The 27,771-nt window shown below is 37.0% G+C and overlaps 1 protein-coding gene across 1 annotated transcript; it reads left to right on the top strand.

Annotated features, from left to right (window-relative positions):
* Positions 1 to 1,838: 1,838 nt before the first annotated feature.
* LOC131678614 (chitinase-like protein Idgf4) lies at positions 1,839 to 27,491 on the top strand. Its single transcript, XM_058958832.1, has 3 exons — positions 1,839 to 2,047; positions 26,118 to 26,841; positions 26,903 to 27,491. The coding sequence occupies exons 1-3, from the start codon at positions 1,918 to 1,920 to the stop codon at positions 27,375 to 27,377; spliced, it is 1,329 nt and encodes a 442-aa protein (XP_058814815.1). The 5' UTR covers positions 1,839 to 1,917; the 3' UTR covers positions 27,378 to 27,491.
* Positions 27,492 to 27,771: the final 280 nt, after the last annotated feature.

Consider the following 27,771-nt stretch of genomic DNA (forward strand, 5'->3'; position numbering starts at 1 on the left):
ATACGGCCGCAAGCCAGTGGATCCGCAAAGCTAGGTTGGATCGGTATCCACTGGCATATTGGTTGGACAATATCCCCATTTCTGGTTTCCGCTGTTTTCGATGCTACAAGCAGGGATTCCCGTACCGATTGCTTTGGCAGACTGAAAAGATAAGAATTAAAATAACAGTGTATTAAAATCAATTCGAGCTCACTTTCACTACAAATAGTTTGTTATATTAAGTAAACCTTATTTACCTTTTGTTTAGTCGGCAGCTGTAGCACTTCTTTTTCATCCCTCCTTTGGTTTAATCGAAAACTCTAGTACTTATTCGTAGCTCAGCTTTAGTGATCAATATGATCATGTTAGTCCTTTTGGTAGCCTTATATACCAATGTATACAGGCAGACCTGCCTGAAAATGACGGTTTTGGAAGCATCGCATAGGTATACATATTGCCTTTAAACGCATCGACTATTTGGATGTTCACAGGTAAGCTAACGTTCATAATCCTCGGTAAGCAATCAAACATTCTTTCCCCAAAATTGTACGTGTTCGCGTACGCCATTTTGAAAAATTGTTGCTTGTGCTACAATTGAGTCAAGCATTTTAAATTTGTTCCAATAAGTCAACCGATTTCTAATCAAACATGTCAAATGGTCCTAAGTGCAAATGACAGTTTCACTTTGTTTACTTCCTCTTTCGCTAATAACTCGGCAGTTTATACGTTTTTTACTCAACTCTTAGCAGAATAAGCTAGTCGAAAAAGTTTTAAGAGAAATTTTCAATTCTGCCGCAACGCCTCTTATGTAAACCTCAAGTGTACTGAAAACTTAAACCGTGTTCTTTCGAAACCACTCTATTTGATCTGGCCGGAAATGTAAATCGAACAAATGATTTTTGATCGCTTTGAAACTTTCACAGCATATTCAAAATTGATATCTGCAGCGATGCACGTAAGATTTTAATTTTTTATTGCTTAATTTTTTTTAAATTAAATTTTGTGTCATAAGAATAGTTTTTGGCTCAAACATTGTGGGAGATAGTTGTACGGCTGTGGATCTTCAAAAAAAAGTGCAAGCGCGAAAATGCCGCACAGAACCCTCTTGTGATGAAATTACTTGAAAAATTACTTATGTTATAAATCCATCTAAGAAGATTTCGATTCATCCCTTTATTACATCAAGAAAAATTCCCGAAAAATACCTATTTTTTAGAGCTCTACTGTGGTGTAACCCCCTAACAATATATATGAAAAATTGTGGGAACTTAATCCGAATTGTCTCCATCGAAACTAACAACAACTTTCCTTTAAGGAATTTAGGGAATAAGGTGGTCGGAAAATTCAAGAATAAAAAAGTTTTCCGTTTTCCTAACGTACCTTCTGTTAAGAATGTTCCTACAAAATTTCAAAACAATCTGACTATTTAAACTGAAGTTACAGCACTAAACAGCCTAAGGTGTCCTATGACCCGAGTTCAATTTTCGCGATCTCAGGGTTTTACCCAAAAGCTAAAATCCATTGTCATTTTGCAACGTAACAAGTACTACAAATACCTTAAACCCTGTATTAAAATATATACAAAATAGTATCACAAAAGAATATAATAATTGTAAAATAAAATATCACGAATATACCCCGCTTTTAAAGACCCAAGTAGATATAACCACTTAAATCAACATTATACCCGAAATGCAGTATTGGCCGGCACAAAGCTTACCGCCATGAACGTTTTCTTCGCTAAAGCTGAAGAGTTCCGACTCGTAAGTTCATCCGCAAGCCGGCTCCGTTCATCTTTATCCCACACTGATTGGTCAACGAACAAAATACGTTACGCCGAGAGATCTCCATAAAAACGTACGATCGAGTCCAACAGCAGCTCAGTCGATCAGTTTCGTTCGCGTTGGATCGTTTGTAGTATCGCGAGTGTCTGTAATCATGTGGCTGCCCAAAACGGCTGTCCCGGTGCTGTGCCTGATCCTGGCCTTGCTAGCGTGCGATGGTCAGGCTCAACAGTCTACGGCCAAGGTTCTGTGCTACTACGACGGAAGTAACTTCCTCATCGAAGGTAAGTCGATCACGAGATCAAACTGCGGGGAGTGATGTCATCTTTGCGTGGCGCGGCAATTAGTGCGGTTTCGTTTCCCTCGTCACGATACTTGAGTCGACCACAAAAGTCCAGTTGCAATCGGTACTTTTGTCCTATTTATGTGTTTTGCGAAATTGGATGATTACGTGATCGGCTATGAAGTCGTAGTGTCGGGAAGGTGTGATAAATAACACTCTTGGAATCGGTCGTTTATATTTATGACAAATAGAGTGTTCCAGAAGTTGACAATAAGCTTCTCATTCCTCATATACATATAGAGTTTCGGTTACCGATGAAGGTCGATTTTTTGCCAAAAACATTATCAAATGCCATGAAGCGTAAAAATTCGTTACGTTTAAATAATCATAAAACCAGTTACCCGGCTTTTCTGGTTATCGCTTATTTCAGTTAATCGGTTAAGCACATCTTTCCGGCATTCATCTATTTATTATTCTCTGCCTGTTTCGCAATCAAAAGCATTGAACACAGGCAAATGAAACGCCTGTCTCGAAAAGACTCGGTAGGTTCCGAATGCTACAGATACGATCATCGGTGACTGATGACCTCCGGCTTAAAGTGTGAATATGGCTTATCGAAACGAACATATTTACACATGGTGCTGCTGGTTGCTTTGCCGGCGCTCCTACCCACTCTATGATGTTTTATGCAAACAATTTTTGAATTGGATTGTTGTTTGCTGGATTGTCGCTGGCATCATCGAGTGATTTTCCAGAGAATTCATTAGCAAAAATATACAAACAAACTGAGACACGCATGACACTGATGTTGGTAAATTTCTGGAGACAAATAATTCCTAGAAATTTCGTTGTTTTTATTGAGCAATGCTTGTCATTATTATTAGTACATTGATATCTAGCAAACTTATTGAAATGGTCTTATGTGCAAATGAGAAATGTCCCACATTTACGTTAGATGCTAAACTATTATAGATAATTATAATTAATTAAAATAATAGTTTTCCGACTTGAGCTGGAAATTTAGCGGAAATTTTTTTGGTCGGACATGTGAAATGGAAAAAGTAACTGCACCTATTTTGATGAGATTATTTTACTTGAGATGATACTGGATAGTATTGTTACATCCTGGTTTTGTCCAAGACTAAGATTAATTTTTCACATTTTGTTCAAACATACCATAATCCATATACTATTTTCCAAACAGAACCATGTTGTAAACCCAACCGCTCATACATTTTTACAGGGTTAGAACCTGACTCAGTTTCGCCTCACGCAAAAACGACAAGAACATATTGTTCGCTTGTGTAGTTTTATTGCATAGTTCGTAAAATGGCTTATTCTTATTCTGTCGTCTAACCGTGTTTTAATGCATATTCACACGTTTAATGGCATTGAAGAATTTTTCATTTGTGAGCTATCTCACTATTTACTCGGAAGAGTAAAACAAGCACAATCTATTATCTCGGTGTATTGCAATAAAAAACTATAACAGTGAAGAGGAGCTGTGGAAAACTTTTGTAATGCAAATCATTCCGTTAAATCGTTAATGCATCTTTCTAAAATACTTAGAATATACCTTTCTTTTACTTAGATATAACTCATAGAATGGGTCTGACAAGGATAATATAGTACAGTTCTTACGAATCGTCCAATTGTAAATCCTCGCTGCTAAAATGTCGCAAGTTCTACTTTAATATTTCCTGAATAGAAAAATATTACAGCCCAAAGAATAGGATCATTCAACTTAAATTAAGGTAGTTTCGAGTTTTGCATTTCTTTCGCACTTTTTTTTTTTTTTTTTTTTTTTATTCCTTGTATTCCCACCACACTCCCCCATACCAAAAAGCTCGCAGTAGAGAGCCCCCTGGTCATGGACAAACCTTGGACAAAGCCATACAAATATTATTATCAAGATAAAAATAACAGCGCGATGCAATAACTTGGCTTTGTCCAATAAATAATTAACGAAATTACGAAATGTGTATAGAGAATACCAAATAAGACAATTACAAATAACAAAAAATGGGCGCCCAGTGGAAGCATGTTCCTTTGAAGGGGCCCACTACTTAAAATTAAATGTTTTTAAGTTAATTAATTAACAAAACAAAACGGTTAAAAGCTAATAATTATAGTAATATAGAACAGAATGTAAAGATTAGAATTTAGTCAATTATATACAAGGAGGAAAAAAAGTTGCTATATTACAGTTGTTTGGTGATTGATCTTCTTTTTTCTCATATGAACTCAGCGATTTTTGATTTCATATAGCGCTTCAATCTGGTTTTAAATATGTTGTTGTTGTTGATTGATTTCAGTTCGTTGGGTAGAAGATTGTACTTCATTGGGCCTGCGTATGAAATACGTTTTTGTCCGAGGCTCGTTAATGCTCTCGTTCTTAAGAGATTATGAGCTTGCCTAGTATTCTGACGATTATTAATGGTTATAGTAAGATTATAGTGCCTAGTTTTATCAAACATCAGATTATGAATGTAGTTTATCGTTTGCATTTCACACAACCCTCGAATAGGTAGAATTCTATGAGTTTCGTTAGAGTAAAGCTCTAGAGTAGAAAAACGATGCGGTAATTTGTAGATGGTTTTCAGGCAGCGGTTCTGAAGAGTTTGCAATTTCCTCAGTTTTGTAGTGCATGCACAACCCCAAACCATCACTAAGTATTGTAAATGTGAATGTATACAAGCGTTGTAGAAACGGAGTAGAACATCAGGAGGTACAAAATTTTTGACTCGCCGCATTGCTCCACATAGAGAGGATACTTTCTTTTCAACTTTTTGTATATGAAATAGCCAAGAGAGTCTTGAGTCAAGAGTGATGCCCAAATACTTGAATTGGTCCACTTTTTCGACAACACTTCCTCCTAGCATCGGATTACGGTGCGTAGGGATTTTCTTCCTAGGAGCATGAAAAATCATATATTTTGTTTTTACCAAGTTCAAGGAGAGAAGGTTTGTGTGAAAGTAATTATTCAATATATGAAGATCATGCTCAATTCTATTAATGATGTCATTTACACAGCGAGACGGATAAAATAGGGCAGTATCGTCTGCAAATAACCGAGGGGTCCCATAGAGTGAGAGATTTCCTATATCATTTATATATATCAGAAAAAATAAAGGTCCTATGTTGCTACCTTGTGGCACTCCTGTTGTAATGTGCCGCAATGAGCTATATTCACTTTCGATAACGACGAATTGTTTTCTATTTAAAAGATAACTTCGCATGATTTCAAGTGCAATACCCCTAACACCATAGCATTCTAATTTATTGAGTAACACATCGTGATCAAGAGTATCGAATGCTTTTTTCAAATCTAAGAAGACAGCACCTACAACATTTTTAGATTCAATGTTATTGATAATATCTTCTACAAGTTCCGTAACAGCGGTAGTAGTACTACATCCATGTCTGAATCCGTATTGTAGATTGTATAGCACATTGTTCTTAATTAGAAAGTCCGTCAAACGGTTCACTAACATTTTCTCCAGGATTTTGTTTAAAACAGATAGCGTTGATATAGGACGATAATTTGAAGGTAACGATGGGTCTCCTGACTTGAATATTGGTGTGACTTTTGCCACTTTCAGACATTCAGGGTATTCTCCTGTTTCTATTATCAAGTTGAATGCATTACATAAAATTTGTGAGAATGGAATCGGGTTATTTTTGAGGACAGCAACTGGAATATTATCAGGCCCTGGACTTTTTTTTTGATCCAGTTCCTTTATGAGCAACAAGACCTCATTCAACATTGCAGGATGCAGGAATATTGAATTCGCAACACGTTGAATATTTCTGCAGGGGCGACAGTTCTGTACCGGAGGAATCTTGTCAGCTAGTTTTTGCCCAATCGTAGAAAAATACGTATTGAGAACGTCACTAGCCTCAGCGTTACTGGTTGTACTAATCCCGTCCACATTTAATGTTATTTGTTGATTCTTTTTTGATCGTCCGAATAGTGAGTTGATATTTTTCCAAACATTAGCATGACTGCTGTTTTTCAATATGTTTTCGTAGTACAATCTTTTACTAACTTTTTTAAGTCTTTCTACTTTTTTCGACACGTGGAGAAGCATTTCTTTGAGTCTAACATCATTAGGACTGTTTTTAACTTTCTTTAAGTAATTATTTTTTATTTTCATTAAGGTCCACAAATCAAATGTCATCCAGGGACAGTTATCTCCTTTGAGCGTTACTTTCTTAGTAAATGTTCTAGTGTGTTGATTCATTAATGAGTTATATTTAGAAATAATATTGGATAGACAAAGATTCACATCCGAAAAGTCGTTTATACTGCTTATATAGTTACTGAATGAAGTCTGCAATTTACGTTGATCAATCAGTTTTTTCGTTAGTGTGGATTTATTATATAAGTGGGTGAGCTGATAGGAGGAGATTACTTGAAGATGATCACTGACATCTGAAAAAATTGTATCATTTCGTAATCGAGCCGCATCATCTATTTTTGATACGAAATGGTCAAGAATATTATTGCTATTTGGCCTTGTTACAAAAGTATTGGCGCAAACAAAACCATAAGACTCCAAGAGATACTTGTACTTGACCACAACGTTGTTATTATGTAAGTTCATAGGTATATTAACATCGCCGGCTATGAAGCACGAGCGATTTGTCGATCCTGAAGCTAACCATTCTTCAAGTAACTCGAAAAAATTATGGATATCATATGAAGGCGGACGATATACTCCATGGATATCAACGAAGCTGCCATTAAGAGTTAATTCAGCATGGATGTGGTGGAGCCCGCCAGATGCTAAGTTCGTAATAATTCTGTGCTTTATTCGATGGTTAATAAAAACAGCTAAACCACCACTTGAGTTGTCTCTGCATGAAAAAGTTTTACTATATCCTGGAATATTATAAACTGCACTATTGCTTTCTTTGATCCACGTTTCTCCTATTACTAACACATCTATTTGCGCTTTACATTGGTCTAACGTTTCCAATATATTATCGAACTTTTCCAATTCGTTCATTCCCCTTATGTTCCATTGTAGGATTCGAAGATTACCTGAGATGTCATTGTATTGGGAGTTAAAATCATCAATCGTATGGTGATAAAAATTTTCGATTGTGAGGGCCATTTTTTTAATTTTTCATGTAACATAAAAAGTTTACGAGAGTTTAGTTCTTGTAACTTTTCTTGCGTTTGGGCGAAGGAGATGGTTCACTTTGAGACGAAGAAGTGTGCGCTATAGCTGACGTGTTTAAATACCGTGTGATGAGGCGGTTCAATTCTTCCCTGTTGCGAATTACTTCTGGTTTGGAATTTTCTTCTTTTTTCACTAGAACTGCCCCCCCCTCTACCAGGCCAGACATATTTGATCTTGAGCGATTCCTGAGCTTCACGCATTTCTTTCAGTAGCTCCAAAGATAGCGGGGTTAATTCATCCCGAATAACGATGTTCGATGGTCTTCCATTTACAATTAATTTTGGGTCAACAGATGTAGACATAAATTTTTTAATCTCTCTTTTCCTTGTAATCACCATTTCTTTTAATTCAGCAGATTTGAAAATAACTCTGATTGGTATCGCGGTATTGGATGAATTATTTTTATTGAAAGACATTCTAGATGCATTTACAATGGCATCTGGCTGCATTTCAACCCCCAATTTTTCGATAGTTTTAATGATAAGTTCTGATACATTCTCATTCGAGAGCATTGGTATCCCTAAAAAGACGGCATGGTTCAGGGTAGCATTTTTGTGAGTTTTATCTATATCGGATTCCAACTTGTGTACTGTTTTTTTGAGGTTTGAATGAGATTGTTTCAATTCGGTTAATTCTTGCTTAAGAGATTCATTTTCAACTTTCAAATCGTTGAATTCGGATAAAATTGAATCGAATTTAGTTGATAAAAATTCCTGTGATGTTTCTATTGCAGTTGTTATTGATCTCACTTCTACTCTCACACTTTGCATTTCCGATGAAACAGTGGCTTTCAATTCAGTGATCATCATGGACTTACTGTTTTGCATATCGATAATTCGATTGTAAATATCAGCGCAATTTGATGAACAGAAGTATGGGTTGTCTTTTATGCGGCGGATGGCATTGCCAATAATGTTTTTACACTTAAAGTGTGAACTTGAGTAGCAGTACAAGCATGTAAGCAATTTGTTCACATCAAGTTCTTTTTTATTGCACACAACACAAAATGAATCACAACTTGCCATGTTTAAAACCAGTTCGAATTCGCCAACAAAAATTTATAGAAAACAAAACAAACAGAGAATCTAATCCGCGAGAGAATTTACAAGCTAGTAATCACAAATTCTGACGCAACTCACACATAAACTGATTGATGTGTAGTCTGTATGCCATTCAAGTTTATATAGTGTTTTGAAGAACGTACGTACCTGCCAGCTGTGAGTGAGCTTTACCTTCACACCTTGGAGTCCCACAGTAGCGCAGCAGTTTGAGGCTCCCGACGAGGCTGAAAACTCGTTACACTGCTCAAGATTAAATCTACCCTAAGCAAAGTAATTGCCCACAATCTACTTTAGTAGTCATAAGCAAATTACCAAGCTGATAAGAGCCAGAACCACTCAGTGTGCCGGCAGAAACTTTTTACTGATTTCAGGTTTTCAAGCCAAATCTACCCCCTTAATCAAAAGTTGAACACACGCGTACAATCTGTTGTAGACAGACGTAAGCCGCCGATCGTACCTATCAAAGGGAGCCAGAACCGCAGCGATGTGCCAAGAAGTGTATTTAACTTCTCAGGCCAAATCTACCCTCTCGGTAAAGCTTCGCAGCACATATACGTACTATTGCAGATAGACGTACATGGTCGACTACACCTACCAGTGAGTGCCAGAACCACCACACCGTGCTGAAAAGCTTACTATGAGTATCTATTCCTCCAAACTAAGTCGACTCTCGTGGATGGTGAGCTTCTCGAACACAGTTGCGAATGTTTACAAGTAAGCATACGCAGCCCGCTCAGCTTCCAAAGAGAGCGCGAGCCACTACAGTGTATCGACAAGTGAACTAAAGCTAGAGCACCCGCTCCTGCCCGAGCTTCACACCGCTTTCACTTTGTGAGATCCGCTGTTGGACCATCAAGCACACACCACTACTGCCAGATCCACATAATAGCATTCCACAAAACACACTATGGGCGTCAATTCACAGACTTAACGAAAGATAAAAAATGAATCTAAGGCTCAACGTAAGACAATTTATATTTAATTTATAGCCAATTCGAACATATAACACTGAGAACTTTAATGGTTTTCACTGAAATGCACACCGAACGATTAGAAAAAACAGTATTTCTGTGATTTTTCGCTTGTTTTCTCCTAAAAATTAGTAAAATAGACTAGCGCCAAAAGATCACGATCAACCACCAGACAGAGCTGCCAGTTTATTGAAATAAGCTGCCAGTCGATAATAATGTTGTGAAAATAAAACGAGAGATTCGACTCAGTCGAGCTCTTCCGTTGAATAACGTACTCTTAAGGTGAAGCGATGCCAAAATCACAACAATGGTTCGGTTATGTTCGGCTATGTTTGGGTTACGTTCAGCATCTGTGTGCGGCTAGAACGTACTATATCGATAGGAGATGGCACGCACACAAGCGTATCGTTCAGTAACCAGCTGACTGGTTTATTTTACCACGTGTTCCATTTGTTTTGAAAACCAAAAAAATACAAATTTCCCAAACGATTTTAAAATTCCATGAAAATAATCTTATTTTTTTCAATTTTTATTTTGATTGTAGAGGTTTAACCTTAAGGTCATTCGCCTCTTTTTAGGTTAGAAAAATCTCTTAAGAAAAATTTCTAACCATCTATGCGGGGTTGGGAATCGAGCCTGTATGCTACAATAAGTGGTACACGCTATGAATTTTTGGCAGTAGTGGTGACATCGCACACAGTTAAACTGTGTATGAATTTTTCGGGTGCCACCACGGTATCACAGAATGATTTGCAAAGTGGGTGAGTGGGGTGGTTATGGATTGAGTTCAATACTGCATGGTGCGACGTATGTGTCCTGCTTAAGAATTTGCGATTTAAAAAATAACTTATTTTATGCTTGGGTAAGCGTTGCATCAATCCAACGGTTTGCAAGTACGTAGGGTAATGAGCCTATTGACACACATGGTTCATATTTCGGATATACGTGACACGTTTATTATCACTAAGACATCTGACAACATGCTACTGTAGTTATTTATAAAGCACAGGCGAACTTAACTGAATTTGCGGCTACAGAAAGGCGGGGGATTTGTTGGAGATTTTGCTGGCGGTGGGTCCATGATTAGATCATTGTGATTAGATTGGCCACTTTCAGGGAATATATCAGCTTTTATTCAGTGGCTGGATCATTGCCCAGAAGGTCTCTGATTGAATTTGCCAGGTCATATTTCTGTCTTAATTCTTCCGATTTTCTGCAGTTTGTCAGTATATGTTCCACCGTCATTCTTATGTTGCAGGTTAAGCTCTTTGGTGGACCCACTCGGGAGACTGTCTGTGCATGGGTTACACGGGTTTGTCCTACACGACGTCTGGAAAGTACTTTTTGTTCAGCTTTGTTTGCCCTATCTTTTTCATTTTTAGATGTCTCTTTTTATCTTTTATGTGCGCCCTCTCGACCCTCTTCAGTGCAGCACGGAGTGATCCTCTACTTTATATCTGAATGTCTGATTGATGTCCGCCGTTGGCACTGCCTTTTTCATTGATCGCCGTCCGCACTACGCAAGGTAATCCGCCTCGTGATTTCCACGGATCCCACGATGGCCCGAAACCCAACCGATCATTATTAGTAGGTCACAGATTTCCGCGATTTTCTGAACAAACGGGTGATTTGGGTTCCCGGATTCTAACGCCGTAATAACCGTAAGTGAATTCATCAGAATTATTGTAGGGATACCATTTTTTTATTAATTGCAACGATATTTGCGTCCGTTTCCGCTTAGAATACTGAGCACATGGAAGAAAGGCGGAGGGAAATTCTAGCTCCAATACCACTCACATCACTCTTTTTGCCTTTCTCACATAAAAAGGCCATGCAATCACTCCATAAGTCAACTTTCCAACCGAGGCCCGGAGGGTCGAGTTTCATACACCATTCGATTCAGTTCGTCGAGATCGCAAAATGTCTGTGTGTATGTATGTGTGTGTCAAATAATGTCACTCAATTTTCTTAGAGATGGCTGAACCGATTTGCACAAACTTAGTTTTCAATGAACGGTATAATGCTCCCATACGACGCTATTGAATTTTTAGTTGATCGGACTTCCGGTTCCGGAGTAACGAGGTGAAGACTGCGGTCATGCAGCAAATTTCCTTATACACTGGTAACCCTATGATATCCGAATGATGTAGTACGTATTCAAATACGTTCAACATTACTTAAATTTGCTGGTCTAGATCACCAATGAACAATCAAAGTAACTTTGACCACATTGACCACCTTTGACGGATCTGGATGCCCCCCAGAAACTCGCAAAGTTCCCGAGCTAATGTCACACCTATTTCCTAGCAAACTCTTAACCGATTTTTACAAACTTGATTTCATATGAATGAGATAATGCTCCCATTGACTGCTATGGAATCTTATTGAGTTCTGACGTTTGGTTCGGGAGTTACAGGTTGGTTACTGCGGTCACATAGGAATTTCTCATATAAACCGGTACAATCGTAATATGTACCTCAAAGGTAAAAAATCTATCGAAATGAACATCAAATTAATTCGATTCGCAGGCCTAGATTACTGATGGTGATTAAAGATTATTGGAATATATTGTCCACTATCGATAATTCCAGAAGTCCGGAGGTACCGGGAATATTCCAGAACTTAAGCCACTTCGATGATGACTGAACCAATTTTCACTAACCTAGTCTCAAATGGAAGGTATAATATGCAGTTCGGTTTTGAACCTTCCATCTACTCCTCCCCCTCTTTCCTTTCAACCCCCCCCCCCCCCCCCCTTAAAAACCAAATCCCACCAAACTTCCGTAAACATGTTGCGGTGAATTATATATTTTAGGATCATCAGTATGTTGAATTCTACCTGCACTACGGCTCTAACGATACATGGCAGGGACGTATCCAGGTTGGGTACATGCTTGTACCATGCACGATTTTGAACTCGAGGAAGAACTACAATTTCTGGCATAGATATTCCGATAAACATGTTGTGTACGTTTCTAGCTGTCTACAATAATGAATATGCTCCTCTGGTGGTCTTCTCTAAGAAGCTAAGTGGTCTTTTCGTAATGGCTATTGCCATCGCCCATTTACATAGCAAGATCCCGGCCTTAATGCAGGTCGCCTGTGCTGGTGTGCTTGGTTGGAGATTGCTTGCAAGGTTAATCAATCCGTGGTAAAGGGGTGTCAGAATGCTCACTACGTTTTCCCACCTTCTACATGTAAGTTCCAGCCAATTTTGTTGCTATAGATTAGAGCATTACTAATGAGGAATTCCATGAGAAACCGGCCGATCGCAAAATATGACCATCGTCGATTCGAACGAAACTTTGCAGTTGTGTTCGGTTTATGATTCTCCATGATTTTTTTGGGAATTGCAATATTTTAATACAAGAGCAATTTTTCAAAAGGGCGTAGACGTTTCTACGTGCATAATTTCAAAAACAATTTGTTCGATTACTCTATTTTATACAGCAAAACTATCTGAGAACGAGTTACAGGGAATGAATATTTCTTCACGAAAAAATATACACTGAAAAAATGCTGCTTTTAAAATTTTAATTTAAATTGCTATAAACCATTTTTTAATTTTTTATATTTTGTCAACGCAAACCTAAAGGGAAAAGAAACATTTTGAATGTGATTGCATGATGGAGAACTTATCAATAAATATCAATTTTCTAATAATAACCTTATACATGTTTTTACATTTCATGCTAATTGACATACAAAACTGTAATTTTATTCCAGAATGTAATTCTAAGTATCATTTTAAATCAAAATGCATTTAAGAAAAAAATCCTCTAAAATGCGATAGTTGCCGAGATAATTGGAATTTTGCTCCAACAAAAACAATTAATCGTAAAATGTCAATAATCTATTGTTTGTCGTTATAAAGACGCAAAAGAAACTTTTTCAGTGTATTTGGATCATGAAGAAGCTTTTAATAAATAATTTTTTATAACAACGACTTTAGACATTTTTTATAATTCATACTACAGTGAAGACCCGATTTTATAAGCACCCGATTTTATCAGCCCTCGATTTTAGCTATACCCGATTTTATCAGCTTTTTGACCCGATTTTATCAGCTGTCTTATGAACATTGATAATTGGTAGTTTGATGGGCTCTAGTAGACGAACCAAATTGAATTCGAGCAAATCCATTCTTGAGCATATTTTTCTTATCTTAGAGATCCGAACATACAAAACATTTTTTTAATTTTTTTGAAATTTTGCGCTGTCATACCCCCTTAAGGGAAGTTTATGCTAAATAATCAGGAAAGGTTATGAGGCTATATGTAGGGACTAAAGAAGAATATTTTAAGAGCTTCGGTTTCTTAAAAAGAAAGAAAAATATATGTCCCGATTCTATCAGCCAACGGGTCATTACTGTATTTGCAGTCAAAAGTACATTTTTTTTTTGAATATGATTCTCAACGCATTTTAAATCAAACAGAACAGAACAGAAAATTTCTGAAATGTGGTAGTTCTCGAGATATTTTAAACTTTGTATAAACAACACAAGTATTTTGTTTTGTTATGACCTTTTAATAAGTTTTTCGCATTTCTCTATCAACAACAATAGGTTTTCCAAAATTCCAATAATATTTCCTAGTTAGTGTACTTTCGACTGTTATTGTGAACACACCCTAACTACACCAAATAGCAACACGACATACACAGACACAGAATGAGAGTGAACGGATTTTGATAAAATAGTGCAGTGAAGGCAAGCGTGGCCCAATTCAAAGTGTCTGATGTAAACGTTTATTACGACGAGTGGGCTCAACAGCCGTACGGATAAATGTATGTGCACGATAAAATTAGCACGAATATACAGTGAAAACCCGTTTTTATCAGCCCCTAATTTTGTCAGCTTTTCGACCCGATTTCGTTAACCAGCCAGAGTTATAAGACTATGTATACGGAATAATGTTAAACATTTTCACAGCTTCGGTTTAAAAAAGAAAATGAATAAATATGGTTTGTCATTGCCCCTATTTTGTCAACCAAAGTTACACCAACGGGGTCGATAAAAACGGGTCTTTGATGTAATTGCCATTTTATCTAATGTTCTGATTCACTCTACATTCAGGATAGTATGACAGCTACATTGTTTAGCATGAACAAAACGACAACAGAAAACACAAAAATTCTCGGGAAAGTTCAAACTTGTTTTTTTAAATTGAAGAAAATGACACAATAAAACATTATAGATTCCTTGAAAGAGAGCAACGAGTGTTCTTGATTTTTATTGACTGAAACGCCGATCTTTAAATCATAAAATAATAATATTTCCTATAACTTTCTCTTTGACATCAAGGCAATGTTGTGAACCATTTGAAAGCTTTGTTGTTCATGAAGAAACACGAATAACTTATGAAAAAGTCGTAATAAAACAAAATAATTGTGTTGTTAAAACAAAATTTAAAATATCTCGAGAACTACTACATATAGGAAAATTTATGTTATCAGCATTTTGATTTAAAATGGCGTTTAGAATCATATTAAAAAATGCATTTTTGACTGCAAATAGTATGAATTATAAAAGCATGTCAAAAGGTGTTGTTAGGCAAACTTTTTTATTCAAAGCTTCTACATGATCCAAATGCACTGAAAAAGTTTCTTTTACATCTTTAAAGCGATAAATATTAGATTTTCGATATTTTATGATAGGGTAACGCAAATAACTTTTATAAATGGCACACGAATTAGTAGTTTTATTTTGGAAAAATCAAAAAAATATCTCGAAAAATCGCATTTTGGAATAACAACAGCAACATTTGTTTAAAACGATACTTAGAATTATATTCTGTAATAAAATTACAGTTTTGTATGTCAATTAGTAGTGAATTTAAAAACATGTATAAAGTTATTGTTAGCAAAACTTTTTGCCGATAAGTTCTTCATCATACAATCACATTCAAAATATTTCTTTTCGCTTTAGGTTTTTGTTGACAAAATATAAAAAATTAGAAAAAAATGGGTTTTTTCTAATTTAAATTTTTAGCACAAATTTTCGTTTTTGTGAAAAATGACACAATATTTTTTTCAGTGTATATTTTTTGTACAGAAATATTTATTCTTTGTTATTCGCTCTCAGAAAGTTTTGCTGTATGAAATACAGTAGTATAACAAAAAGTTTTTGAAATTAATGCACGTAGAAATCTCTACGTTCTTTTAAAAAATTACTCTTGAGTCAAAATAATCTGACTGATTGTGGAAAATATTTAATTTTCCATGCCGGTGAAACGTGTAAAATTTTATTGGGATCTATTGGAATTGGTTGGTCGCGATTTTAAAGATTTATTATATCGATCAAATTAGCAAGGGACAACATCGTTGCGATAAATTTCTAAAGTCAAATCTAATCAATGGTAAAGCGAAAAAATGCCCTTCGGCATAGGCGGACAATCGATTTATTACCAAATACAAATACAGTGTTGTACACAGAATTAGCACACTCATACCCCCAACACTTAAAGACCGGACTATGTTATAAAATCAAACAGATAGTTTACGAATTCTTTCAAGACATTTAGCGAACTGTTCATGGGTACATGAAAATAAATCGTATGGCATAGTAATAGACGAAATCTGTAACTATATGAATTAAATTAACAAGTAAGGTTAATTGGGCCTGGACACAGAATTAGCACATATTTAAAAATTGCTGTTAATTTTGATTTAGATCAAGACTAATGATTCATAGCTGTTTGGAATTTAGTCGGGGATCATTTTTGCTTGGAAACAGTCTCTGGACAACGGGGGACGCCTTCAACAAGCTTACAATATCGCTCCATTAGAATTAACAGCATTCTAATTTCCAACCATGATCATTCAAATTCTTTGAGATCCAGAGATCGTTCAAATTCTTGGATTTCTTCTCTTCGACGTGTTTTCCACGTCGTTCCACAGAATTTCTATTAGATTCAGATCTGAGTGGTGCGCAGATCATGAAAGAACATTAACCATCTGATCAAAAAGCCACTATTTAAAGAACTGAGATGTATGCTTAGGGTCGTTTTCATGCATAAATGTTCACCACATAGACCAGTAGATGGCTCCATATGATCCTACAATATTTGCTGGCACTAATGCTGATCCATTCTGCGATCAATGTTCACGTTTCATACCAGACCAGGATAAAGTATGCACAATACTACCGCCACCGTGTTGTACTAATTTTATGGTACCTATACTGAGGATTATGGTGCCTCTTTGCTGAAAATTAAACATAACCTTTACTGTCCGAACCAAATTGATCAAATTTTGACTTATCGTCAGTTTACTCTAGCTGTCGAATTGTTTTTAGAAATAAGTGGTTTATGTTGTGCAATAAGGGCGATCAAACGCTCCTCAGACGTCATATTCGTATGGTTTTGCTGCTCACTGACATGCTATGATCTCGTTCAACGATGTTTTTGATTTTATTCGTCGAAAGTGATGGATTTTTTTGGTTCCATGGTGATAAGATGATCTTCAGTAAATGTTGTTTATCGTGGAGGGTGCTTTATATTTCAGGGTATTGGTTGTAATCTGCTGCTCAAAATGTTTTATTGCATTATATAACCGCTTCCTGGAACGCCCGGTAGATTCCGAGAGCTATTTTGCGCTATTTTCGTTATTTTTCAAGTGGAAACCATTTTTTTTTTGGGTTCGTCGGTGCATGGCGCGCTTTAACCCTCCCATCAAATATGTTATTCGGATAATATTCAGAAATATAGTATTTTAAAGCTTACTTTTTATGAATACAGAAGATTTGTTTTATATTTTTCGTTTATTCGGGAAATAGACACAAAAAACTTCAAGAGTGCTAATTCTGTGTCCATAATTTTTCAACCACAAAACACGTGTTTTCTCAGAATCACAGCTACAACCAGAATATATCAGCACTCACTAATTCAACTACGAGAAGGATTGGCAGACTGCACGCATACAAGATGTTTGAAACTGTGAAGTAACTGTAACCCGCTCCACATGCGCTGAAATAGAAATATATATAAATGCGCTGATTCTCTGTCCATCATAGTATGTTTGTAAGTTCTTCATTCAATGCATTATTAACCCATTCATGCCCATGTTGTTTGTGGACAACAACGTTTTTAAACAGCTATAACTTTTGATTGAGGCGAGATTTGTTCACAAAAGCAAGTAAGGCTCATTAATGTGATTATTGTCTTTAATTTGAGTAATAAAAGTTACAAGGATCAGCTCTAGAACTGAAGTTGTCGTTGTTGTTGTTTGTTTATTAGGACCCTTTAAACGCAAAGCGTTCATCCAAGTCCTCGAGAACTGAAGTTATTGCAATTAGTCTGATTGGATTCCGATGAAGCAGTGCTGCCAGGGACAGTTTACGTTGACAACGGAAAATGATTTTTTCATATATCTTCGTTATGTTGCAATATTATTGAAAACTGATGACGTTTTTGGACTATTGTAATTATTCTAGGAGAATTGTATTGAGCATTAGAAGGTAAAAATTGAGCAGCTTTTAGCACTGCCATGAAGCACCTATCTTTATGAAAATAGGCTATTCGTGTTTTTTGACCCCACCGTTTTCAAGGAAAAATTGTTTTGAAAACCTACATGCACTAGAAAAAAGTTGGACATGAAAGGATTAATGGACTCTATATGTTACGCTAGGTCGAAAAATCAAAAAAATCCTGCGTATATTTGAAGTAGGTAATTAAACCGTTATCATACAAAGTTAACGAACACTTATTTGCTTTTATTGGCAATTTGAGTTACCAAAAATAAATATATAAGAGTTTCTAGCGCTACATTGAATGCGAAAGCGTTCTTAACGTATGTTACTATGGTTTATTTGCCGCAAGGTTCTACTGTATCGATTTCGTTGGTTATTTTCGGCGTCGGCGGTAAAACATGATGATGAGTTATGTTCTACCATAGACCATGCGGTAGACTTGGGTGCAACGCCCAACTCCTACTTAGCAGAAGGCAAAGGATTCTTCACATTTCCTTTCGATCATGTCCATATGAGCCTTCCTAGTCCTAGTTTTCCGTTTTTATAACTGATTCACTCTAGAATACCTATCCGTCTTTCAATTTCATTGCTTTCGTTTCTCTTAGTCTCAAGTTTGCCGAAAATAACCAACAAAATCGATACAGTTCTTAGAGTATGCAACTCAAAATGGCGTTTGGACCTCTTTGGCTTAACACAGGCTATATATTCATCACAAAAAAGCTCTTGTAATGAATACAAATGCAGGTAGTATTCTGGCCAGAACAAGAAACCGTGTCTTAAATTACACTACATATATTGCAAAATCCTATCTTTATTACTTTGATGTAAGTATTACTCACATTATATAAAATTAAGCGTGTAAACATGTGGTAAAACTGGAAGCTTCCGGTGACATGTCCTGATAAAATACTGAGTACCGTGCGTTTCCTCCGTGAAGAACTTCTATGGAGAGGCATGGTAGTTGGGTAGGCTTGTAGTGGGAACATCTCACCTTCATTTGATTTTGATAAAATATATTACCCGCTCACATTTTTTAAAAATATTTAAAAAATCAACAACACTCATCAAAAACAATTCATTGAAGTATGAAGAATTCAGATTCGTGGAAAAATTGAAAGTAAAGAAAAAACATTGCAAAAATTTCGAATATTTTTTTACCATGAAATCCTCTTCTAAAAAATATGAAAAAAATCAAAATGTGTTTTTCAATGTATACATGAAAAGTGCTTTTGTTTCAAAATTTTTCAACAGAAGTTTTTTTGGAAATAATATAATAGTAAAATCGAAAAAACCAACCTAGCTCCCCCCAATATGGCTTTAGAAACATCTTCTCTAAGCAAAGCTGTTTCAAACGGTTCATAACAATTCAATTTTGGTTTGGGGGTATATTTGACCATTTAAGAATAGTGGAGCTAGAGCTTGTGCGACCATCCGGTTGCTACTCCGTTGATGATCGAGCCTAGCTGAATTTGTAACGAGAATCCTTAGAGGACAATGTCTGAGAGTAACAAATCTCCCTTCAATATACAAGCCCTGGTAATCCCAAATTAATAATTGATCAATACTGGCACCGTACAGGCCCGACTGTAGATCACAGTAGGAAGGGAAAGAATGTTAGTATGATACTTATTTTTTCTCGAGGTATATACTACTGCGCATTTCACAATTATCGCGGAAATATGGAGATTGTAGGAGTCTCTGAGCACCCGACCACCAGAAAACACAATAGGTGCCTAAAATACGCCTTAAGAACATCGTAATGGCGAATATCGAGAAAATATCTAGAAACATACTAACTTCAAATATTATTTTTACAGAAGACGGAAAAAATAATTTGGAGTTATAAACAAACTAAGGTTATAACTAAAAAATTATCAATTTTACTCTCAACGAGAATATAAAACAATTTTGAGCGGTCCAAAATGACCATTAACTGTACGGTTAGTCGTACTTTGTATGACGAACATAGTAGTAATTTCATGCACGCATTTTTTATTATCACTTTTCATTATCATTATTCATACTACCTAATACTAGGTTTCAGTGATGTCCCTATCCTCTGTGCAGTAAAGAGAAATTGAAATTACTCCCCACACTCTGGCAAGCAAAACGAGAGCGCTTCTCTTTCGTTCATATACACCACCGTATTTGATATGTGTAAGCGCACGTTGATGGCAGAGGTAAATTTTCATACATCCAACACTGGAACGATCTAGAGTGTGGAGAAGAGCTCTTGAAATTCTCTGTGGCGCGCTCAGATAAATTCGCCACCGCGCGCGCCCCAGAGTCGCTGTGGTGTATTCACTGGCGTGTATTCACTGGCGTGTGATCTTTAGTTCGTTTTCGTCTTACAAGCGGCATTGCGGGTGAGATTGATTTAATTTGCACAGGTTGTTGCGTTGTGTTGTGTGGATGGCGGTGGCTTATTTCAAGCTTATATATTTTCTACTGAAGATTTCATAGTTGCTTGGTAAAGCTTGCGAGTTTATAGAGTGGTGTTACACTACCGTGGGAAGCCTGAAGTATTCGAGCCTAGGGGCAAACGTATAACAGATGTAAGACGGGATTTGTACATCCACATTAGGAACGGCCTATTTTTTGTTCGACTGAATAACTCAATGGTAATTTAACTTATTTTGATTGCGAATTTGGCGACGCCAAAAAGTAAAGTGATCCATTACAAGTAATGTCCTGGTATTACACACGTTTTCGATTATTATCATACGCAGGCATTGTAATTCTCTCTCACTCACGCGAGAAGAGGCTTATCCGATGTCCAACTTTTCCGAGATAAAGTCTACATAAAACAAGATAACGTTCACGAGAATTCACATTGTTACTTGTTTTTTTCTGTAGCGCGTTATTAAAAATAATGACGTGCCAATTTAGAAGCGCTTCCATTTGACCGGTACAGTGCTTTCAAGGGGTTACAACACTGTAGATTTTTTAAAACATTTAATTTTTATTTATTGGTTGAATTTTGTTTACTGGTGCTTTAGGATCCTGAAAATGATATTCCAAAAAATGAATCGTGAAAACAATAAATAAATATTCAATTTTTTTCGCAACGCCTCTTATGTATACCTCGAGTATACTGAAAACGTTAACCGTGTTTTTCTCGAAATATTTTTTTTTTTTTGATCTGGCCGGAAATGTAACTCGAACAAAAGATTTTTGATGAGCCTAAAATTTTTACAGCATGTTCAAGATTACTTTCTCCAGCGATGTACGTGGGATTTAATTTTTTCATTGCATAATTTTTTAATAAGCAAATTTTGTGTCGATTTTTAACACATTTTCAGCGTTTTTCGACTAAAAAATGTGCCATTTCGCGAAAAATTAAGACATAGAAAAAATCTTACGTATGCTGCTTGCTGTCGTTCTAAGAAGTTTAAAAAGCTTTGGTTTTTGGCTCTGGATCAAAAATTAAGGGACATAGAGTTGCGGCCGTAGACCGCTTCCAAAAAAAACTCCCCGACGGGAAAGTGCTGCACAGCCGCCATCTTGTGACGAAATTACTCGAATAAATCTTTTTTTTTGCAATAAAGTAATGTTATATATCTCATTAACCCTCTGGAAGTCGCGCTTATGGCCCACTGAACGAGCAGCGGCTGATGCTTTAAGACGGGTTCGCTAGATTTTCAGAGCAGCGTGCACTGCCGGAAAGTTAAACAAGATCTCGATTCATCTCATTATTGCGTCAAGATAAATTCCCGAAATATGCCTATTTTTCGTGCTCTATAGTGGTGTAACCCCTCAATAATTAGTTCTGGAATCTTTTGACGGCATTTTTCTTCTGTGCCATCATTTACATAAATTAGCTGGTTTTCTCTCGAATTTCCATGCGATGGAATAATAAGAGAGAGAATTAAAATTAAAACCTAACATGTTCGGGTACGAGTATAGCAAAGAAGTTCAAAATGGCAAATCCACCGTCTTTGCAGTACATACTAAATTGTTCCAAAGAACGTTTATCTGTTTACCGTGATTTTATAATTTGTAAAACTTATAATATTAAGTTTATGTATCAGAGGATGTTTATGACCTCACCGAATAAAAATCTTCTTGTGTAAACCTTGAACCTATAGTTGATTTCGTGACGTGAGGATGTGCTTTTGTTTTCATTTCGATCCGAAAAAGGAATACAATCTACGTGTATCCCAAAAATTAACGTAAACTTCGTATTCTATACATATATTAATCAATTCACCTGTAAGTATTCATGCATACACTTCGAATCAAGTACACTTCCGTGATTTTTATTCTTAGTCCAATTAGGTGATTCAAATTTTCTGATAAACAGAAATATAGGATTTGATTCCTGATGAAATAAGTTTTTATGGATATTTAGTAATATTATATCAGACAATACTAATTATCCTCAACATATTCCATTTTCTTCTCAAAATTTATCAATTTCGAATGCTCTAGTAATGCTAACAAAGTAAATACATAATAGTTTAATAGTTCCGCACTTAAGGTGTGAGTCGCATTTTAGTCATGCTTGGGTCAGTAGAAGCCAAATATTTTACGCTTTTTTGGCTATTCTCGAGCGACGTAGCGATACAAAAAAATATTTCGTTCTGATTCTAATATATTTTTTTTGAAAATCTACACTTGTACTGCATTACAACGATAGCATAAGTGTCTTATGAACTGCCCTAGAATTTTAATTGCAAATATGGGATATCGTTCAACGTATCTTTGGTATGTGTGCAAAGAACTAGAATATTTGAGTGAAAATTCTGCTAAAAAATCGATGAAAAGTTCTATGGGCGTTGTCAATATATTAAACGAAAGCATTTAATCCCAAAAATGATAAAAAATGTTAAGATTGTTTATTAACCAATTTATGTATGTGAAACTTCTTGTACTATTACCACTACCATGTATTATTAATATAGCCATTGCTAATTACAGCTCCTATGGGACATGCAACTATAGATACATTAGCTCAACTATATATAACTTTCATACTCGGTCATACAAACAACGGGTTGTTAAGAACCGGCCACCATACCAGAATTTGCTTTTTTCCATATATATATTTTGACAACATACCATTCAAGCACCATTTTAATTCTTTCCCATTTTAATTCTGTCGATTGATGATTTTTTTTTACACGATGGCTTCTGAAGAAAGCTTCGTTGACACTGAAGTAGCCTGACGCTTTATCCTATTGAGCTATCGCCGTAATATTATAGAACGTAGTTTTTTATATCATGTTAATCTACAGGTTTTTGGAATCTTTGAAAATCCCTCGGAAATCCCCTGTTCGAAGATCGTGCAAGATGTTTTCATAAGGCGAACTTTTTTCTATATTTTCGTTGATATAAAAGTTCGCAAGCGATCTTTTCTTCTTCCGATATTTGCTTGAACCGAATAATGTTCCCAAACATCGGCACTCTTGAAGTTTACTGACGATTTTTTCCGTAGCGATATTTTATATCAGTGAACTTTTTATTAGAAAATCGGCGATGAAAAGATTCTGTTGTGAACATTGATATTTTGATATTTTCCCAACACTACCTTTTGGATAAAACACCTCATTCAAGAAAGTTATAATGAGGAATAATTTATCACACGAAAATCGCTTGTTTAAACTTGAGGAAACACCTTACTTGTTACTTGAAAATACGAAAATTTCATAGAGATTGACAGAGATTCCGACAGATACTACCAGATACCTAATACTTTGTTTTGCTGTTGATATTACGTGCAATAAATCCGTGCATTATAATTACGGTCTAAAATACTAACTGACGCAAAAATCTAGAATACGTATAATAAACATTGTTGCTGCTGACCCATTTATAACATCCTTTTTAAGGAACACAAGATTCATTGTTCATTTAAAATAAGCGTGAACACTAGTGGCCTTTTTTCTTGACCTCGAAACTGAGCCAATTTATTTCGCTCATTGACGCGCAGAATCCCGGTCCTAGCTCCCATGCTCTTGAAACATTCGCTTTCGCCTGCTGTTTAAACGATTTCCACGCAAAATAATAGACAAATAAACAAATGAATAACGGGTGTACGCTCAATTGTGATGTTGTATGTAAATTAATTATCGTCACAAGCGTATACCTAATTTTACTGAATATGTCAAGCCAGTCGACGAAATCTAAGATTTCGTTTTAAACTTGTAGGATTCAGTTATAATAAAACTATTAATACTTATAACACGAGTTTGCATATCAGGTGCCTCTGGTCATTATAAAACTCTTTATACGATGATACGTAAAAAGTTTTCCCAATTTGCTCCGAGGACCGAGTACTTTCAGTTTTGCAGGTAGTGTAACAATACTTTATAAACTCGTTCGCTTTACCAAGCAACTTGTATGAAATCTTCAGTAGAAAATAATATAAGCTTGAAATAAGCTACTACCATCCACACAACACAACGCAACAACCTGTGCAAATCAAATCAATCTCACTCGCAATGCCGCTTGTAAGACGAAAACAAACCAAAGATCACACGCCAGTGAATACACGCCAGTGAAACCACGCCAGTGAATACACCACAGCGACTCTGGGGCGCGCGCGGTGGTGACTTTATCTGAGCGCACCACAGAGAATTTAAAGAGCAAGAGAGCACGGTTATCTCGCACCCAACTACCTCAACACCAGCGCACACTTGAAATCGGTCTATACAGCTCCGAAAGAAAGAGCGTTCTGCTTTTTTCTGTGGTGTGTGATCATTGTATCCTCTGTGTAGGCATCACACTTACGCGCCAGTGCATCACTAGGGTGAAATGCCATCACTGCTAGGTTTATCACGAATAGATAAGAAAAATCATAAGAATTAATTTACTAATGTCGCAACAAAAAAAAGTCTAAAAGATGCAGGAAATACAGAACAGTGTCCTGTTTTTGTCACTTATTACGACATGGGAAAAGATACCCAGTGGATCAATTTTTGGTTTCTGGCGCCGAATGCTACAAAGCTGGGTTTGTCCGGAGCAAGGCAATATTGATATCAATCTCCGAGGGAACACCACGCCAGATTGTGCTCGTACGGACATCCGCTATCCATACATATGAAAAAAAATGAGATTTTTTGACAAATTAAAGATCTTTGTTTGAAAATATCTTTGCCAGAGAAAAAAAGACAAAGTTGTTCATAGAAAGAATGTTGAAAAAGCCGTGCTGATAAATGTCACAGAATAAGCAAAGTTTGTTAACATTTATTTTCCATACACCCCCTGCACCTGTAACTTGGAGTGTCATTTTCAAGCCAACTATTATTCAAACAAGACAAAACTTCTTCTGCTGAGCAAACATACAGCTACCATGAGCCAACTCCTTTGCACAAGACCCCATTACTGTAATTACTTTGAGAGAAAGACAATCGTCTCATCATGACGGCGGAAGCCCGCAAGCCCAACAATGGAAGCAGGAAGATTTTTATTAAGATGACACAGCACGTAAAACACTCTTCAGTGAAACTAATTGAATGTCCAGCCGCGGGGTGAGCTATGTCACAAAGATAAAAGTTTCGTAGTAGTGCTGCCGAAGAAAAACGTAATTAATTTTCGAAATCAAATTGAAAGTTCTTTCCCGGTTTGGTTTGCTTCGTGCTACGGAGTAAAAGCTACATTTTCTCGGCATAAATCGTTCCGCAAGATAAAGTATTTTGCAGATTCCAAAACGAATGACCAATATTAGCTTGCATTATTTAAGGATGCATTCGTTGCAGCCGGTGTTATATCGGTGGGTGCTAGAATAGAATCGAAAACGTTTTATCTAGCATTCGGAATCAGTCGAGGATTCGAGAAGATACTCTTGGATCCAATAGGAGGAAATCCATAAATCTCGGGAACAATATTAAATATTCTAAAAAAAGCGAACCTTGCGAAGCGAAAATTCATCGATTTACGAATTCAGGTGTTGTTGTTTATTACAATTTATTGTTTGTTAACATTAGCTTTCTCTTTTTTAAAGTGGATGCAAAACCTCTGTCAAACAGGCGGCTCCAGCCCGCCAAAAAGCAGAGCATGGGGCACGCCATCCTAATTTATTCCTTGTTCATGATTTAGAAACCAAAATATCCCGCAGTTAAATTGCCCTACCTTGATATTTCTCTGTATCTCTAACTTGGGATTTTGAAATAAACAAATGTACCTCAATGGAACACTATTTAAAAAAAAATCCGATTAGCTAACCTTGTATAAACTCGTAACAAACACCTTCTATCTGTCAAACCAATACCAAAACCACAGCAAACCGTCCTAGTCACTCACAACCGCCAATTTCTCAGAACAAAAATCATCACATGATAACCCGCTACCAGCAAAGGTCAATGAATTTCATAAACTACCTATCAAAGTTGCAACCGATCGCAAACCCCCAACTGATAACGCATTTCTGTTCCATTTTCAGGCCTAGGCAAAGTTTCGCTGCTCGACATCGAAGCGGCTGTGCCATTCTGTTCCCATCTAGTCTACGGGTACGCCGCCGTGGATCCAGATTCAAACAAGGCTGTGTCCCGTAATCCAAACCTGGACCTGGACACCGGCAAGGGAAACTTCCGGCTGGCAACACAGCTGAAGCGCAAATTCCCAACTCTCAAAGTACTGCTCGGAATTGGAGGCTACCGGTTTTCGGCCCCCTCACCCAAATATTTGGAACTGCTCGAGACGGGAGCTGCTCGCATAACCTTCATCAACAGTGTTTACTCGCTCGTGAAAACGTACGAGTTTGACGGCATCGATCTAGCCTGGCAGTTCCCGCAAAACAAACCGAAGAAAATCCGTTCAACGACCGGGAAGTTGTGGCATGGATTCAAGAAAGTCTTTAGCGGCGATCAAGTGCTGGATGAGAAAGCCGACGAACACCGCGAGGAATTCACCGCCCTGTTGCGTGAGTTGAAAAATGCTTTCCGCTCGGATGGGTACCAGTTGGGAATCACCGTACTGCCACACGTCAACGCCAGTATCTTCATGGATATCCCGGCGATCATCAACTATCTGGACTTTGTTAACATTGCTGCCTACGACATGCAGACTCCGGAGCGGAACCCGAAGGAAGCGGACTATGCTGCTCCTCTGTATGAATTGAATGAACGTGTTTTCGGTAATAATGTGGACGGATTGGTTAAGCTTTGGTATAATTCAATGTCTTTTTGTAAAGTTTTCAGCTAAGTTTTATAACTTTTAATATTTCAGGTTAACCAACAACGCTCCAGCTTCGAAGCTAATTGTGAGCATCCCTACACACGGTCGTGGCTGGAAGCTGACTGAAGATTCTGGTCTGACCGGGGTTCCTCCTCTGCCGGCCGATGGAGCTGGGCCAGCTGGACCACAGATACAGCAGGAAGGATTTTACAGTTGGCCTGAAACTTGCGCCAAGCTGCCCAATCCAAGCAACACTGGACTGAAGGGAGCAGATGCTCCGTTGCGTAAGGTCGGAGATCCTACCAAACGTTTCGGTTCGTATGCTTTCCGTTTACCCGACAAGGACGGTGAGAATGGGCTGTGGGTTTCGTACGAGGATCCGGACACTGCGGGCAATAAGGCTGCTTACGTCAAGGCGAAAACATTGGGTGGAATCGCTATCAACGATTTGGCTTACGACGATTTTCGAGGATCTTGCGCCGGGGAGAAGTTTCCGATTTTGCGAGCAGCGAAATACAGGCTGTAGTTTAGTGACATCGATTTTTAGATCTGTTGTTTGTTATAGCGATGGGATGAACATGAGTGCGAAACAGTTGATATTGGAATAAAAGATTCTATAAAGTTGAGTCAATGTTGTGTACTTTGTTGTAGTTGCGTTTTTTCTTTTTTGGTGACATTGCTAGTCATGATATTTGAGGCATAAGAAAGCCTTGAAAAAGCGTATTGCTTTTGCCGTTCAAATTTAGACGAACATTTGGTCGGTGTTAAGTGAAGGCCCGTGTAGCTCTGCACATGTCGATAAGTCACCATGCGAGAAATGCATGTGCTTTTCCGAAAAGTTTGGTAAAAAGTTGTTTAAAGTCGGTGAATGTTGCAGCTTCTCTGAAAGAATGTTGATAGAAACTGAATCAAAAGCCCCC

The sequence above is a fragment of the Topomyia yanbarensis genome, chromosome 2 (assembly GCF_030247195.1).
Source record: "Topomyia yanbarensis strain Yona2022 chromosome 2, ASM3024719v1, whole genome shotgun sequence".
NCBI classification, from domain to species: domain Eukaryota; kingdom Metazoa; phylum Arthropoda; class Insecta; order Diptera; family Culicidae; genus Topomyia; species Topomyia yanbarensis.